The 19018-nt window shown below is 42.4% G+C and overlaps 1 protein-coding gene across 1 annotated transcript in view; it reads right to left on the bottom strand.

Annotated features, from left to right (window-relative positions):
* LOC140722724 (uncharacterized) overlaps positions 1 to 19018 on the bottom strand; it is a 60188-nt gene that overhangs the window by 33922 nt on the left and 7248 nt on the right. Inside the window, exons 4-7 of the mRNA XM_073037415.1 lie at positions 17777 to 17956; positions 14063 to 14201; positions 13671 to 13747; positions 10522 to 10713 (exon numbers count right to left, since the gene is read on the bottom strand). Of these exons, the coding sequence (XP_072893516.1) occupies positions 10522 to 10713; positions 13671 to 13747; positions 14063 to 14201; positions 17777 to 17956 (588 nt within the window). The remainder of the gene's footprint in view (positions 1 to 10521; positions 10714 to 13670; positions 13748 to 14062; positions 14202 to 17776; positions 17957 to 19018) is intronic.

The raw sequence follows: 19018 nt of genomic DNA, 5'->3' as shown, positions 1-19018 counted from the left end.
CTGATGCTGAATGCCAGGTTGTTGCTGTGAATCCACTCCACTAGTTGGCATAACTCAATGCTGTAAGCCCTCTCATCACCACCTGAGATTCTACCAACAATGATATATTGTCCGCAAATTTATGGATGACATTTCAGCTATGGCTAGCCACACAGTCATGTGCATATATAGAGTAGAGCAGCGGGCTAAGCAGACATCACTGAGGTTCACCAGTGTTAATGGCCAGTGAGGAGGAGATGTCCACACAGATTGTGGTATTCCAGATAGGAGGTTGAGGATCCAATTGCAGAGGTAGGTACACAGGCCAGGTTCTGTAACTTCTCAGTCAGGATTGTAGGATTGATGGTATTAACTGCTGAGCTACAGTCAATGAACAGCATCCTGACATAGGTGTTTGTGACGTCCAGGTGGTCTAAAGCCACATGGAGAGCTATTAAGATTGTATCTGCCATTGAATTATAGTGGCAATAGGCAAATAACAATGGGTTCAGGTTCTTGCTGATGCAGGAGTTCAGTCTAGTCATGGACCATTTCTCAAAGAACTTCATCACTGTCGATGTGAGTACTACCAAGCGGTCGTCTTTACAGTGGCTCAAGTTAATCTTTTCAATCACTGGTATAATTGTTGCCTTTTTGAAACAAGTGGGAGCTTCCACCCCTAGCACTGAGAGGTTGAAAATGTCCCTATTTACTGCCACCAGGTGGTTGGCACAGGTTTTCAGAGCCTCAACAGGTACTCCACCGTGACCTTCCGCATTACAAAGGTTCACTGTCCATAAAGACAGCCTAACATTGTCCTCTGAGACAGAGATCACAGTCATCAGGTGCAGCAGAGATCTTCACAGTCGCAGTTGAATTCTCCCTTTCAAAGTGGACGTAGAAGGCATTGGTAGTAAAGCATCATTGCCATTCATGCTATTCGCATGCGAACCCTGCCAGAGTTGTTGTGCACCCAATGTTACCTTCAACCTTGTTTGAAATTTTCTCTTCACCCTTTAAATAGTGCACTTCAAATCATACCTGGTTTTCTGGTACAGACCTAGATCGCCAGACGTGAATGACACAGATCTAGCCTTCAGCAGACGACGTACTTCCTGGTTCAACCACAGCTTTTGGTTTGGGAATGTGTAGTAAGTCTTTGTAGGCAAACAGTACATTCATCCACACAGGTTTTAATGAAGTCAGTAACAACTACAGCATACTCATCCAGCTTCAAAGATGAATCCCTGAATACAGTCCAGTCCACCAATTCAAAGCAGTCCCATAGGGGCTCCTGTGCTTCCCTTGCCCAAACCTTGTCGGTCCTCACTACTTGCGCTGCAGTCTTCAGTCTCTGCCTATACTCAGGGAGTAGAAGTACAGCCAGGTGATCAGACTTCCCGAAGTGAGGGTGTGGAATATTACAGTTGTCTTTCTTGATGATAATGTAGCAATGTTCCCTCTGGTATTGCAAGTAATCTGTTGATGGTAATTGTTTTGTGATTTTTCTTGTTCAGACTGGTCTGGTTAAAATTTCTCAAAATAATGGTGGAGGTTTTACAGTGCACTGTTTCGTGCATATTCATCCCATTGCTCAGATCATCTAAAGCAGGGGTGTCAAACTCATTTTAGGTCACGGGCCGGATTGAGCAAAATGCAGCTTCATGCGAGCCGGATCAGTCGGACGCGTGCGAACGCAGCTTTCGTTGCCTCCGTTTTTTCAGCCTGCTCTCATGTGTCTCAGTCTCTGCTATAACTACAAAGTGTTTCACTTTACAAATTCCGTTTCTTATGAAGCAGACTGCCGAGCAAGACTGCCGAATAAACACTAAAAACCCTGAAAACCTGGTACCTGAATAAACTCAGCATTAGCCATATCATACGCCATAGGCGCTTCGATTACTGGGGCCAGCTTTAATAGTAATTAGATATTATCTCACGGGCCAAAGATAATTCCACCGCGGGCCGGATTTGGCTACGGGCCTTGAGTTTGACATATATGATCTAAAGCCTGATTGACGTTGGCAGGAGGTGGAATGTATACGGATAACAAAATGACCCCGGAGAACTCCTGTGGTGGTAAAAAAGGACACACTTAATTGCTAGATATTCCAGGTTTGGTGAGCAGAATTGGGACAAAACTGTCATATTTGTGCACCAAGATGAGTTCATCATAAGACATTCTCCTCAACCTCTGCTTTTGAGAGACTCAGTAGATCTATCAAGACGGTGTATGGTAAACCCATCGATCTGAATCACTGTATCCAGAATGGAAAGGGTTAACTAGGATTCCATGAAACAAGGGACACACGGTCCTAATGTCCCTCTGATTCAGTACCCTAGCTCTGATATCATCAACTCTATTCACTAGGGACTGCATGTTCACCAACAAGATGATCTCCTGCCTTCTCCTCATGACCCATCAAGAATCTATCAGCCTTCTGCTCTACATCTACATAAAGATGGCCTCCAGAGTCATCTGTGGAAACAAATTCCACGTATTCACCAGTAACTCGCTAATGATTTTCCTCTGTATCTCTGTCCTTAAAGGGTGATGCTATGTTCCAAGGCTGTGTCATCTGGTCCTGGGCTCTCTCACCAGAGGAAGCATCCTCACTACATCCACCTTTCAACAGTGGATAGGCTTCAATGAAGTCTCCCCGTGTTCTTCTGAATTGTAGTGAATGCAAGCCCAGAGCCATCAAACATTACAACAAGCTGTCGATTTCTGGAATCATTTTCATGAACCTCCTTTGAACCCTCAGCAGTTTCAGAATGTCCTTTCTAAAATAAGGTACACCGACCTGGGCACCATACTCCGTGAGGCCTCATCAGTGCTTTATAAATCCTCAACATTGCATCCTTGCTTTTATATTCTAGTCATCTTGTATTGAATGGTAACATCGTATTTACCTTTCTCACCACTAACTCAACCTGCAAATTAACCCCTCGGGAATCCTATACAAAAACTCCCAAATCCCTTTGCAACTCAGATTTTTGAATTCCTCTCCATTTAGAAGATGTTTAACCTTTCATTTCTTCTAACAAAGTACATGACCATATACTCTCTCGGTACCCTTACATTTTATACACAAACATGGTATTTCTCTTCTTTGCCGAGGAGAACATGCCTAACCTCTCCACTCTCTCATCATAACTGAAACACTCCAACCTGGTGATCTACCACTGCATTCCCCCTGCAATCTTCCCATGCTCTGCTAACGAAAACCACCCCAATGTCTGCCAAGTTTTCAATAAAGTTATGCATTCTGTACCCCAACTAATAAATGTCTGTATCACATATTCATTCACAAATAGCTATCTTGTCATCTCCATAGAATGCCCTCATGTTGTCCTTCAACCTACCCTCATACTCAAGCGTTCATGGTGTACATTACAGTCTTATTTATAGTCCCAAACTGCAGGTGTTGCTGTACATGTGTTTATAAATTGATCTAAACTAGTCTAATCTGTATCAAATTCCATTTCCCAGTCCATGCAGCATCTTCAGACATCTTTACTGCACTGACACATGGATCTCTCTGTGTAGTCTGACAAACTCCAGCAACGTAACGCACTGACAAATCTTCATGTCATTGGTAAATTTACTATCGCACCTCACATGTCTATGCCAAAGTCATTCAAGTATGTGCATCTCCATTCAAATCAGAGTGTGGTGTGTACATGGTACACACTAGCAGGGGTGGTAGTAGAGACAGATACATTGAGGACATTTAAGAAACTTGGAAACTCATTTGGATGATAGAAAAAAAAGGAGTGTTATGTAGGAGGGGAGAATGGGTTAAAGGCCAGCACAATGTCATGCACTGAAGAGCCAGTACAGTGCTTTAATATCTTAAGTTGTGGAATTACACTCCATTCCCAGTGATATCCCAGATAACACTGCAGAGCAGATTTACTCGGCAATTGCCTGGTACGGGATGTGAAAGTTTGGGTTTGAGAAGCAAGTTTGGGTTTCCATGGCTTAGAGGCTGCTAATGGAAGATCTAATGAAGAGGAAAAGTAATGAGTTTCATAAACAGAGTAAGTACGAAGAAACCAGTTTCCAAGGCTGAAGTATCTATGATGGGAGACCTAGAATTCAGCTGAGGAACATGAGTTTTAGAGGGGATACCAAAAAAAAATTCTTATCACCCAGAGAGTGTCTGCAGTCTGAAACACACTGCCCGAGTTGTTGGTGAACAGATACTCATTGAGGACTAGGCCACCACTTGTGTTTCTTGGCTTTGTGGCTGCCTGTGAGAAGATGAATATCCAGTTCATAGATGGGCCACATACTTTAATCATAAATATATTTTGAACTTTGAAATTGCCACGACATTGTTGGCTTTGAACCAAATGTTGGGAAATGGAATAGTAAACTGTGGTCAGCATGGATATGATGGACTGAATAGCCTGCTTCCGTGGTCTATGGGAAATGGAATGATGCATGATGCTCAACATGGATCTGATGAACTGAATGGCCTTTCTCCATGCTCTATGGGAAATCGAATGGTGCACAGTGGTCAGCATGGATATGATGGGCTGAAGGACCTGTTTCTGCTCTATGGGAAATGGGTAGAGACAAAAAGCATGTTGTACTGAGACAAAATATCTATGACTGTGTAGCTTTAACCTCAAACATAAGAGGAAAACATTGAAACACATCTGCTCACCTCGCAGATTCCTTTCTGTCTAGCCCTTTATCTTTCCCAGCTCCCTGGCTTCACCTATCTTCACCTATCATTTTTCTCCATCCCACACCCGCCTTTTTATTCTGGTGTCTTCCCCCTTCCTTTCCAGTCCAAAAGAGGGTCCCGGCTTAAAATATTGACTGGTTATTAATTTTCACATATGCTGCCTGACCCGCTGTGTTCCTCCAACATTTTGTGTGTGTGTGTGTGTGTGTGTGTGTGTGTGTGTGTGTGTGTGTGTGTGTGTGTGTGTGTGTGTGTGTGTGTGTGTGTGTGTGTGTGTGTGTGTGTGTGCGCCTGTATTGCTTTACATACATGTTCAGACATTTCTGAGGTGTACAAAATTGCCAGATTAATCTTGACTGCGGATTTCAATCACCCTGTCACTATTGTGCAGGAACAGAAGGAAGGGTGGAAAAAGAGACAAGTTTTGGAATGTGATTGAGAGCACAGTCTGTAATCAGCACATGGCAAACTGAACAGTAGAGGAGGTGGTTCTGAAACTATCTTTAGAAGATGAACTGTGTCAAACAGAAAAGTTGCAAGTGGTATATTGTGCAGGGGATGGATTAAGCTGGAGAGAGGGCAAATGTATTTCAAAAAGTATTAAAACTGGACTAGATCCAGTGACAAAGGAAATTGAGAGCAGTCAAAGTTATTGAAAAATGAGATAATTAAATGCAATGAGAGAAACAGTGGCATGCAAAAGTTTATGCACCCCTGGTCAAGATTTATGTTACCGTGAAATTGCACCACTTCGGATCGCAAAACCCTGCAGCGGATAGTGAGGTCAGCTGAGAAGATCATCGGGATCATTCTTCCCCTGATCACGGACATTTACACTACAATCTATATCCGCAAAGGAAACAGCATTATGAAGGACCCCATGCACTCCTCATACAATCTCTTCTCCCTCCTGCCATCTGGAAAAAGGCTCCGAAGCATTCGGGCTCTTACGACGAGACTATGTAAATGTTTCTTCCCCCAAGCTATCAGACTGTTCAATACCCAGAGCCTGGACTGACATCTTGCCCGATTGTCCTGTTTATTATTTATTGTAATGCCTGCACTGATTTTGTGCACTTTACACGGTCCTGTGTAGGTCTGTAGTCTAGTGTAGCTTTCTCTGTGTTTTTTTTTACGTAGTTCAGTCTAGTTTTTGTATGGTGTCATTAACACCATGGTCCTGAAAAAACGTTGTCTCATTTTTACTATGTACTGTACCAGCAGTTATGGTCGAAATGACAATAAAAATGATTTGACTTTACTTGACTTGAATAGCTAAGTGAATAAAAGATAACCTGATTTCCAAAAGGCATAAAGTTAAAGATGACACATTCCTTTAATATTTTAAGCAAGATTAACTTTTTTAATTTCCATCTTTTATAGTTTCAAAATAGCAAAAAAGGCAAAGGGCCCAAAGCAAAAGTTTGGGCACCCTGCATAGTTAGTACTTAGTAACACCCACATTGGCAAGTATTACAGCTTATAAACGGTGTCTGTAGCCAGCTAAGAGTCTTTCAATTCCTGTCTGGGGGATTCTTGCCCATTATTCATTGCAAAAGGCTTCTAGTTATGTGAGATTCTTGGGCCGTCTTGCATGCATTGCTCTTTTGAGGTCTATCCACAGATTTTCGATGATGTTTAGGTTGGGGGATTATGAGCGCCATGGCAAAACCCTCAGCTTATGCCTCTTGAGGTAGTCCATTGCGGATTTTGAGGTGCTTTTAGGGATCATTATGATGTTGTAGAAGCCATCCTCTTTTCATCTTCAGCTGGTTTTTTTTTAAACAGTGTGATGTTTGCTTCCAGAATTTGCTGCTATTTAATGAATTCAGTATTTCCTGTACCAGTGATATGTTCCCCATGTCACTGGTTGCAACACAAGCCCAAAGCATGATCAATCCACCACCATGCTTAACAGTTGTAGAGGTGTTCTTTTCATGAAATTATCCACTCTTATTTTTCTCCAAATATATATTTGCTCATTTGGCCTAAAAGTTCTATTTTAACTTCATCAGTCGACAGAACTTGTTTCCAAAATGCATCAGGCTTGTTTAGATGTTCCTTTGCAAACTTCTGCCGGTGAATGTTGTGGTGAGGATGCAGGAAAGGTTTTCTTCTAATGACTCTTCCATGAAGATCATATTTGTGCAGATATCACTGCACAGTAGAACAGTGCACCACCACTCCAGAGTCTGCTAAATCTTCTTGAATGTCTTTTGCAGTCAAACGGGGGTTTTGATTTGCCTTTCCAGCAATCCTACAAACAGCTCTCTCAGAAAGTTTTCTTTGTTTTCCAGACCACAACTTGACCTCCACCATTCCTTTTAACTGCCATTTCTGAATTACATTAAGAAATGTAATTAATGTAATTAAATGTAATAGAAATGTAACTAAGGAAATAGCAACCTGAAAACGATTTGCTAACTTGTTATAGCCTTTTCCTGCTTCATGGGCATTATTTATTTTAATTTTCAGACTGCTGGGCAGCTGGTTAGAGAAGCCCATGGCTGCCGATTTTTGGGACAAGGTTTGAGGAGTCAGGGTATTTATAATGCTTTGAAATTTGCAACCCCTGGCCTTTCCTAATGATGACTGTGCACAAGTCATAGCTCTAACAAGCTATTTAAAGTCTGACACCTTGGTAAAAATTGTCTGAGAGCTCAAATCTCTTGGGGTGCCCAAACTTTTTCATGGTGCTCCTTCCCTTTTTTTCCCACTCTAAAATTGTACAAAACAAAAATAATGCTCTAATCTTGCTTTAAATATCGAAAAGCATGCTTCACCTTTAACTTAATGACTTTTGGAGATCAGTTCATCTTCTACTCACTTAACTATTCACAGTAACAGAAATTTTGACCAGGGGTGCCTAGACATTTGCAAGCTACTGTATGTTTATCAATCACGCATGGATGACGCAATAAGGTTCACTAAATGCTAACGCAACACTGATGCAGGATCTTCATCCTGAAATGTTATGATCACAATCAGGTTGAATATCACTGGCAGACAGTATGTTATGAGATTTGTTGTGTGTCAGCAGTTTTGGTTTAGAATGTTGTTCACTTCAATTGTTTGTATGATTTGTTTTATATTCTTTTGTGCATTAGGTGTCGGGTTTTATTTTCCTAATTAGTATTACTTACTTTTTAAATTGGGTCTTGTTTTATGGCTCCCTGTGAGCAAACCAATCTCAAGGTTGTATAATTTATACATTCTTTGATAATAAATGTACCTGATTGACTTGAAATCTTGTTGCTCTGTGGCAGCAGGATGCGGCAATACATAAATATTTATTTACTCTAATTGATCATTCTTATTAAGAAGTTAAATTAGTACACACAAAGAGAAAGAAAGTAGAAAGGTTGTGTTCATGAGTTCAATGTGTATTCAGGAATCTGATGACGGGGAAGAAGCTATTCTTGAATTGCTTACTGGTTACTGGTGTCACGAGCAGTTATGCTGTAATGAAGGTGAGGATACATCACTGTTGCAGGATCTTCATGTTGGAAACCTGCTGGACTGGCACAAAGTCCATCCTGTCCTTTAAATGAGGCAAAACAGGAAAATAGGGCAAGCTGTATTTTCCGGTGCTGAAGATATAATAAAATAATGTACGTAGGGTATGATATTGGTATGATACTCGGGTACAGATGTGGCATGGCAATTGCAATGACAGAATGATTCATTGCCTTTAGAAAAACATTTGAAAATAAATGGAAGTGCTAAATTTGGGGGTCTGTTGGGGTGTATATTCATCAGCTGCAGTCAATACAAACCTGCAAAGTGATGTTATCCTCAACAATGCTAACTCATTGTTCTTTTGAGAAAGCCAATCGGGTGGATTGATAGTGATACTTGATACATAGATTCTGACTGATTGTTGCCCATGGTATCCAAGGGAAAATGGCACAATATAAATGTAAGTGAATGAAAGGATGCTTCTGTTGGTGTTCTGCAAGTGTCAGGAACTCGCTTGTCCCTTATTCATGCTGTTAATATGAAAAACGTAGCTAACAGATTTTCTGATACCAACAACATTCTTTGTTTTGAAGAATAAAGGTCTGCAGGAAAACACTGTGGAAAGTTTAGTTTGGAACACAAGCAGCAAACAGAAATATTTCTGGAGAAATCCGAAAAATCAGCACACCGAGATATCCATACAAGGTGAGGCAGTATGGGATTACTGAAGCAGAGCAATAAATGTGGAGGGATAGAGGTTCTTGAATGCATTTAATCCTGCAGTCTTGCAGCTTCAAGACGACGGAAACCCATGGAAGAAGGGGAATGTGGAGGAATACCAGAATGTAATGGACAACTAAGGAGGTGAGATGAGAGACAGAAATAGGAATGGGTAAATGGTGAAAGGGAAGCAATTGGGAAAGTTAAAGTGTGGATCCAACGGAGGATAAAGTGGGATGAACGTAAACAATCTCAGCAAGCCAGGCTTTGACGAGAAGTCCTTTAAGACCATAGCTACCCTTTGCACAGCAGGGGACTGGAGCCATTTGCCAATACAAGAATGCTAATGAAGAACTCTAGGGTAACAGTTACTATACTTTACTAATTCTGAGTATTATTGGCCTTTTATTGATAGATTATATTGATTATTAATATCAGTATTATTATTGTGTGATCAGAGATTCCTCATTCCTCACAGTGTTAACAATTTGTCGATTTCTGTACAGAAATGGCATTTCTTGTTCAAACCTCAGAACAGTGTGTGGTGCCAGGGGCCAGGCTGTTCTCATTGCACATAAGGAAATGAAATGTGATTGAAGAGTTAATTGGTGACTACAAAGCCACTACCCAGGCTAAGCAGATGAGAAAGTCAAAGACTATTGAGATTCACTGATATTCAGAGACAGTCACTGGTCTTGAAATCATACTGTGATGAAGCACAACTGTAAAGGTTCCGCTACTACTGAATATTGAGGGACTTGACCTTGTTTACATCCTCTCAATGTTTCTCCAGTGCAGAGAAAGTCAGTGCAGAGTCTGCAGTGATGACTTGGCAATCCCCTGAGCTCTAGTTTCTCCCCACATGTCAATGAACTGCAAGCAGGTAAAATGGATATTGTAAGTAACCCATCATCCCATGCTGACAGGAAACAAGCACAGAGGAAATCTTAGGAAACTATGAAAAATAAAAAGTTACAGGGTTAGAATGACATAAGCAAGAGGTGGATAAGGTAGAACACTGAAGGCTAACATTAACAGTATCTATCTATCTATATATGTATATATATATATATATATATATATATATATATATATATATATATATATATATATACATACACACACACACACACACACACACACACACACACACACACACACACACACACACACACACACACACACACACACACACACACACACACACACACACACACACCTGGAATTGATTGATTCATTTATTTTGTCTTTCTATATTGACTTGTACTGCTGCTGCTAGGTTGACAAATTTCATGACACATGCTGGAGATAATAAACTGGATTGTGATTCTGACATGACATGTACAGAACGCAATTGTTCAGTGTTCAGATTGGAACGATGAGTCATTCCACCAATGAAAAGATGCGATGGTGAAACTGAACGTGTGGAATCCATGTATGAGACAGCACTCTCTTGCTTTGATGTGTAATAGTTAAACAGAGACTAACCTGTATAAAATCATGACAGTGTAATTGTAAGGATCTAACCATTCATGCAGACAACCTGCCGCACCAAACTGTACATGCTGGACAGTTTGTTTCAGAGGGACGTATGGGTCCATTATGGGTACTGATGACTTAGGATATCACAGAATTCCCTGTGTGAATGAGAGCAGTGACATACCTGCACAGTACACATTGTGACCAGTAAGTGTCGGCTTCAGCAGATACACAAAGTAGCCAATGCAATTTTTGATCTTAATATCCAGGCAAGTGTTGTTGTTTTGACTCATGTCAGATGCATGATTGTTGTTTCCATTCTCGGTGAAGCAAACCTTTCTCATCACCTCCCCCTCTGTCACCGTGGGATGTGAACCTGGAATAAGGTTAATACAAGTTCAATTGTCACTCAACCATCCATGAATACAGCCAAACGAAACAGTGTTAATACACAGCACAAGGCACATATAACATCTTTCAGATAGCAGTTAAACATACAATCACTCAATAATATAATATATGCCAATTCCCCGAGCCAACACATTTGTTGGCAAGAACAAGCCCGTAGCAATATGCAATCAAACCCAGTCCAGCTCATCTTCCACTGAGTGGCCACTGGAGGGCAGCACTGACTAACAGGGCTACCACATCACACCATCTCCGGCTCTGACTCTGATGCCTCTCCCCTGAATGGCTGCAAACAGGCGACACCACAGCATGATGCCCAGTTCTCACTACAGCTGATCCCCCCAATAAACCAGTGAACCAGACATTCAGCATTCCATATATACAATGCCCAACAGGGCCTTGCGATTATAGAAAAAAAACAACTAAAACCCTATCACAGGCTGTTAGACTGCACACCACCTTCACACACCAACTCTAACGGAAACACAGACCACAAAAGGTCCAGCTCCTCCACTAAGGAGCAACACGCTGATGGAGTCGACCTGCAGTGCTTGAAGCAATTCTTAATGCCCAGCTTGGGATTGAAAGAAAAGATGATTTTTTTAAAAAAAGACAGCAAGTATTGACTCTGCATCTGTGTGTGCTGGATCTTACCAGACAGCAAACAGAATAACTTGTACCCAGCCCCACAGGGAATGTGAATTTGCACCATTCTAATGCAGTGTTCAGAGTCACCAATGATCTGGTCTGGCATCAGTCAATGGCAAGCTGTTGCTTTCAACCCCACCCCACCCTGCAATCCAAACTCGCTGCTACAGATCCTGCACCCCGAGACCAGCTCCTGCTGGTGAGAGCCTACGGGCCCAGAGCTTGGACAAGAAGCTCCAGCCTCACCCCTGATGCGTATTGGACAGCTGGTGAAGCTGCACCACCAGGGCAAATGATCACATTTCAAATAAAACATTGTTTCAGAGACGTTCACACATTCAACACTTACTGCAGTTAACCACAATACCAAAATAAAAATGGTCAGTTAACCCCCATTGGATGATGCAGCAAGGCAAGGGTTTAGGTAGTGTTCAGGCAAAGGTAGTTTATGCAACACGCACAAAATTGCTGGAGAAACTCAGCAGCCCAGGCAGCATCTATGGAAAAGAGTAAAGAGTCAGTGATTTGGGCCGAGAACTTTCATCAGGACTGGGAAAAGAAAGATGAGAAAACAGAACAGTGGGGTGTTGGAAGAGGAGGAAGATGTGAAAGGTGGTAGGTGATCAGTAAAACTGGAAGAGGGGTACGGATGAAGTGAAGAGCTGGGAAATCAATTGCTTAAAAGGATAAAGGGCTGGAGAAAGGGGAATATGACAGGAGAGAGCAGAAGCCCATTGAAGAAAGGGGAAGTGGAGGAGCGCCAGAAGGTAATGAGAGAGGGGAAACAGGAATGGGTGAATGGTGAAAGGGGGAGCAATTAAGGAAGTTAAAGTGTAGAGCCAACGGAGGATAAAGTGGGATAGGGCAAGATGAGTCTTTGAAGAACATAGCTTCCCTCTGCACAGCAGCGCACTGGAGACATTTGGCATTACAAGAATGCAAATGAAGGATTCTAGGCTAACAGTTACTGTATACTGATTTTGAGCATTACTGGCCTTTTATGCATAGAATACATTGATGATTAATATTGGTATTATTGTTGTGTGATTCAAGATTCATCATGCAAATAGGGGTTTGAACAAACACAAGATTACCAATTGGTCAATATCTGTAAGCACTGGTCAACTTCTAAACAGAAATGGCATTTCTGTGTTCAAACTTTAGAACAGTGGTGTGCATAAGTAAATGAAATGTGATTGAAGAGCTAATTGGCGACAAAGCCACGATCCAGGTTAAGCAGATGAGAAAGTCAAAGACTACTGAGATTCACTGATATTCAGAGACATTAACTGGTCTTGAAATCATACTGTGATAAAGCACAACTGTATAGGTTCTGCTGCTACTGAATATTGAGGGACTTGACCTTGTTTACAACCTATCAATGTTTCTCCAGTGCAGAGTTGAAATGTGAGGGATGTCCACTTATCATAAAGGAAAGAAATTAATTGTTGATTTAACTCATTTTTACTTGCAACTCACCCTGACCATACATACTGCACATATTTTTATTTTATATATATTTCTGTACTTGGGAAAATATTTTACATTTAATCTTAAAATTCAAACAATTTAAATATAAATTTAACATAAAAGCAAATTGGAACACCAAGATTTAGAAAGCACAAATTAAAAGACAGATAATCAGCAATGAAAAACTGAACTTGCATGTTTTGAATCAGAAACAGCATCACTTTAAGTGATCAGTTCATGAGCTCTGTGTGCCCTGAGATAGGCTGGGCTGCTTGGGAACTGCTCCTCCATGGCAAGCAATGGAGCTACAGAACCTTCCCTGGGTCTGATCCGGAGCGATCTCAAAGCTCAAAGTTCGAAGTGCATGTAGTAGCAAAATATGCACACTATATACAACTGTGAGATTTATCTCCTTACAGGCAGTCCCAAACAATAGAAAAAACAAAAGAACCTATTTTTAAAAAATCATCAACCATCCAATGGGGCAAACAATAAACAAGTAGATGGCATTCTGAACTGAGGTTTACAGAAGTGAATCAGGAACCCGTTTGCTGCAGTCCGTTGCCTCAGAGTGGTGAGGAGTCAGACCCACAGCACCACTGCCAGAGAAGAAGAGGAAGGTGGCACTCCACTGCGAGACACCATGAGGATTCAAGACCAGTGTATGGTTTGAGTGACTGTGGGAGGCACCTTTCAGAGATGTGGAGACCAGTGTCCATGCTTAGGGGCTTGTGCAGAGACCTGGGTCATCATTCTGACCCACCTCATAGGCAAACTAAACCCTGCAGTTGTAATTTCTGGGCTTACCTTCCAACCAGCCTTGTCTCTTCCCGCAGCAACAATACTGTGGAACTGCTGTCTCGGGAATTTTCCATCTACCGGAACTGAAATAACAATTGGAGAATGGCTTCCTAAATTGATGCAGAGTATTCACTTTGAGAATTCAACCATATCTTCAACCCTGTCTGCTTTTAACTTTCCCCCATGCCATCTAATTTTCTTTTTTGATTCTCCATCCCTATTTTCCATATCTCTCTCCAGGTCAACCACTCACTGTGCAGAATGCGTCAGCTCTCTTATCCCTACAGTTGCCTGCTGCTCCATTGTGACGACCGATAATCTGGTCTTCCAGCAATTACCCCTCCCACACCCTTCAATCTCCCATCATGGTGGGTTTCAAGTCATTATTCCCTCATTACCTGCTGAATCTGTACCATCCTTGTTTAAGATCTTTGTCAGACATACATTGTTCACTCATGCTGGGAGAATTCATTCTCCTCCAGGGACGATCCAAGATGCTGTAATTTACACACGGATCACCAAGTGCGGAGTCTGTAACTGAGGGACAGGGTGATGATGATTAGCTTTTAGGGTCGCCTGATATCATGCTACATTTTAGTCACCCCCCCCCCCCCTCCACTTCCACCATCCCCACAGGACAAGCAACAGTCTTGTTCTCCAATCGATGAAAAGCTCTCAAATGAATGGTGGAAACTTTGCCTTATTCCAAACCTTTGCTCCATTGCACTTGGTGCAGCACACCCACAAACTCACATCAGTGATAACCTGATGGGTAACAGAAAGAGCAGCCCCAGCCATTCACTCTGGGTGTACTGGAGAACGTTACTCAACTGCACTCAGGGTTGTTGAAATGCGGGAAGCACCGTCATCAATTTCTGCTGAAATGGTTGCCTGCATTCTGCGCTTTGATGCTGATCAAATTCCTGAGAGCTATGTCACCATTTCCCACCACCATTCCCCAGTGGTATCCTCATCCCCAGCTACACTCTCCCCTATAACAAGTGCCATTCACACTCTTTGTCTCACAAAGCATTGCCCACCTCAGTTCCCTGCCACCCTCCTGCACCTCTCTCAATCCTGTCCTTCGCTCTGCCACTCTTCTCTGTCTCTCCTCCATTCAGTACCACCATTCCAACATCTCTCTGCTATTCTCAGATTTTATATATTTATCTTTTCATTTTTATTTTTTGGATACAGTTTGGAACAGGCCTTTCCATCCCTTCGTTCTGCATTGGCCAACATCTCTAGTTTAACCCAAGCCCAGCTGTGGGACAATTTACAATGACCAATGGTACATCTTTGTACCATGGGAGGAATCTGGAGCACTCAAGGAAACCGGTGCTGTCACAGGGAGAACGTACAAACTCTTGTATGTACAAACGTACAAGACCATTTGGATATTCACCCCATCGAGTCTGCTCTGCCATTGCATCAGGGCTGATCCCAGAGCCCATTCATCCCCACCCACCTGCACTCTCACTATATCCTTTGATGCCCTGACTGATCGGGAAACTATCATTTCTGCTCTAAATACACTCACAGACATGGCCTCCACTGCAGTCTGTGGCACAGCATTCCACAGATTCACCACTCTCTGGCAAAAAAAATCCTCCTTACTTCTGTTCTAAAAGGTCGCCCCTCAATTTTGAACTGTGCCCTCTTGGTCTGGATACCCCCACTAGAGAAAACTTACTTTCCACATCCACCTTATCAAGTCCTTTCAACATTTGGTAGGTTTTATTAAGATTCCACTGCATTCTTCTAAATTCCATAGGCATCTGACCCAATGCTGCAAAATGCTCCTCTTATGTTAACCCCTTCATTCCTGGAGTCATTCTTGTGAACCTTGCTCAACAGTGGGAATTGAACCTGGGTTATAGGTACTGTACGGTGCAGTGCTTCCATTGTTACTAGGCTGCTAATCGCTCATGATTGCCACAATCACCACCCCCTTTCACATCAGCATTCAGACCTCCAATTTCTTCCCTTCCCCTTGGGAAGGCTCATGATCCGATTTTAAACCTGGTCATCTCTCAGTGAATTATATTTGCCACCTTCTTCTTGTAACCACATTTCACATGGTGTTTCTTAAAAAAAATATGTAAATTAATTAGCCACCATATATTGCCCCGGTATATGGTTGAATGATATGCATGTGGGGAGAGCAAACTACAATCTACGTAGCATTGATGAGAATGGGTCAGCACATTCTTAAAGGACCAAAAGGCTGATGTCCCTGCAACAATTGTCTGTAACTCAACAACATAATTAGTGTTCAAATGCACCATTGCCATCTACCACCCCATGAATAAGAGTTCAACAAAAAAATCAATCCTGAAACAGTGAAATAAACAGAGATAAACATTGCCAGTGATGTCACCATAGCCCCTGTCTCAGTGGATGTGTTCAGTGGTAGGGGAGTCTGTGGTTCAGTGGGTACAGCCTCAGAATAGCCATTTGGCATACAGTGCCATTGCATTAAGGCCAGGACCAACAGGCTTTTTTCACCAGGCCATCAGATTTATCAATACACATTGATCTGATTGTATATCTGACCGACATTGACCTAACTGTACATACATGTATACACAACAATTAGGTATACAGTCCTCACAAAATTCTGGAGGAACTATGCAAGCCAGGCAGCGTCTATGGAAAAAAAAAGTACAGTTGATGTTTTCCCCATCCCCTTTTCTCTCTGTCCTTGCGTGCTCATCAACTCCCTCTGATGCTCCTCCCCTTTTCATTTTTCCATGGCCTTCCATTCTCTCCTATTAGACTCCAACTTCTCCAGTCCTGTAACTCTTCCATCCATCAATTTCCCAGCTCTTTCCATCATCGCTCCCCTTCTGGTATCACCTATAATCTTGTATTTATCTCTCTCCTCTCCACCCACTTTTTAAATCTACTCATCTATTTTTCTCCAGTCCAGTGTCAGTCTGAAATGTCAATTATACTCATTTCTACAGATGCTGTCTGGCCCACTGAGTTCCTATAGCATTTTGTGTGTGGTCCTTGGATTTCCAGCATCTGCAGATCATCTCTTGTTTGAAATATACAATGTTAGTATTTGGGTAATATCCTCCCACATTTCCCTTCTTTATAGTTTGTACAATGCACTGAAGATGCAACATAAGTGGGTTTAGACCATTGGATGTAAGAAATAAAATATCTTCACAAACAATGTGTCCATTTAGAATGGAGATGAGGAGGAATTTCTTTAGCCCAGAGAATAGTGAATAGGTGCATTTTATTGGCACAGTAGGGTGTGGAGGCCAAGACATTGGGTATATTTACGGTGGAGGTGATAGATTATGGGCATGGAAGCAGGAGATTGGAGCTGAGAGGGAAACGGATCAGCTATGATGAAATCGCAGAGCAGACTTGAAGGGCCAAATGGACTATTGGTTCTCCTATATCTTACAGTCTTATGGTGCCCAGTAAACTCAAAGACCAGTCTCTGCTTCAGCTCCCATTCTGCGTGGTCACTCTGAGAGTTACCTTCCACACAAGAAAACAAGTCCTGTATTCACGCTCTGTGTTTCAATGTGGGAAGCCCTGCAGGCAATGGCCAACCTCTCCTAGCTTAGCTGCTTGCGTACATGGATATCAGGACAAATTCCCAGTCTCTTCATAGTCATCCTTCATTGATGTTTCCTGCTGGAGTGTTTGGTGTGCTTCAACTGTGTTAAAAGCAGTTCAATAAAACTGCTGTAACTCAGGTTCCTCTAAATTTTCACAGAGTTTCAATACCTGAAACAAACTTAAAAAAAGGGAAGAAACACTACACTGTTGAGGGCAAGGTCCTCAGCATAAGTGCTGAGTGGAGAGATCTTGGGATCTTGGCTCATAACTCCTTGAATGTAGCTACACAGCTCGATAACGTGGTTAAGGTGGCTTATGGAATGCGAGCTTTTATTGGTCAAGTCATTGAATTCAGTCACAGCATTTGCCTCATTCTGGAGGTCAGGGAAAAGTAAGTGAGCTGATCACTAATGGCCCACTGGAAAATTCAGGCCACTCCGGCTGTCAAAAGACTTGGATGCTCCAAAAATGCACTGGGCTTCACACAGACACACAGATGTACAGAGCCAATATGAAGAGAAACATACCTGTACAATACACACTATATAAGCCCGGTGTTGGCTTCAGCTTATACACAAAGTAAGCTGTGCAGTTTTTGATTGTGATGTCCATTTGCTTAGTGCAAGTGTGTCCCTGCGGGTTATCTTGGACCCAGTTGAAACAAATGGTCCTGGTCACTTCGCCTGCTCCCACATCAGGATGGGGACCTGGAATGAAGTTTATAAACACTGTGAAATGAACCCACTCCAACATCAGGATGGGGATCTGGAATGAAGTTTATAAACACTGTAAAATGGACCTGTTCCCATGTCAGGATGGGGACCTGGAATGAGGTTTATAAACACTGTAAAATGGACCTGTTCCCATGTCAGGATGGGGACCTGGAATGAGGTTTATAAATACTGTAAAATGGACCTGCTCTCATGTCAGGATGGGGACCTGGAATGAGGTTTATAAAGACTGTAAAATGAACCCGTTCTCACTTTGGGATGAAAACTGGAAGGAGGTTTACAAACACTGTAAAATGAACCTGATCCCATGGTACAAAAAGGAATAATATCAGTACCTACCAAAGCACAGTGGTTCATAATCCAGGCACCGTTCCATTCTCAGTCAAAAGTTCACACTCCCCTCCCCATGATCCATGCACCCTGAGGTCACTTCGTGCTGGTAAAGCCCTTGGACAGGGACTCCCAACCTGAGGTCCACAGACCCCTCCTCAGGCAGCGGTGTAGGCAAGGTCATTGGATGTACTAAAGGTGGAGCTTGAGAAATTCTTGATTAGCCATGGCATCAGATCTTATGGGAGAAGGCTGGGAAGTGGAGCAGAGGGGGGGTAAAAGGAGCAACCATGATTGAATGGTGGAACTGACTCGATGGGCCAAATGGCTTAATTCTGTTCCTATGGTCTTACTGAGAGGGGTACATGGCGTAAAGGAATGTTGTGAATCCCTGTCCATAAGACCATAAAATATTGGAATGGAATTGGGACATTTGGAGATGGAATTGGGCAATGGAGGGCCTTCATTGCTGGCCTAAACATTATCGTCATGAAGGGCAAAAGAGAATTTTTAACCAAAGAAGAACTTTCAGTGAAGTGGTGCTCTATTCAATCTATAAGGGGGTCAGGAAGGTTGATCCACAACACTCCTGCAAACCCACCCCTCTTCTGGACTCCATAGAGATCCACAACTGGAGTGGAGACTGAGTAACTGTGAGGAAACCACTCGGTGAATGCTGCTGCTTACCCTACTGCAGACAGCTAAAGC

Source organism: Hemitrygon akajei, unplaced genomic scaffold (genome assembly GCF_048418815.1).
Source record: "Hemitrygon akajei unplaced genomic scaffold, sHemAka1.3 Scf000086, whole genome shotgun sequence".
NCBI lineage: Eukaryota > Metazoa > Chordata > Chondrichthyes > Myliobatiformes > Dasyatidae > Hemitrygon > Hemitrygon akajei.
The sequence above is the reverse complement of the archived record's forward strand: the minus strand, read 5'-3'. Positions and strand labels throughout refer to the sequence as shown.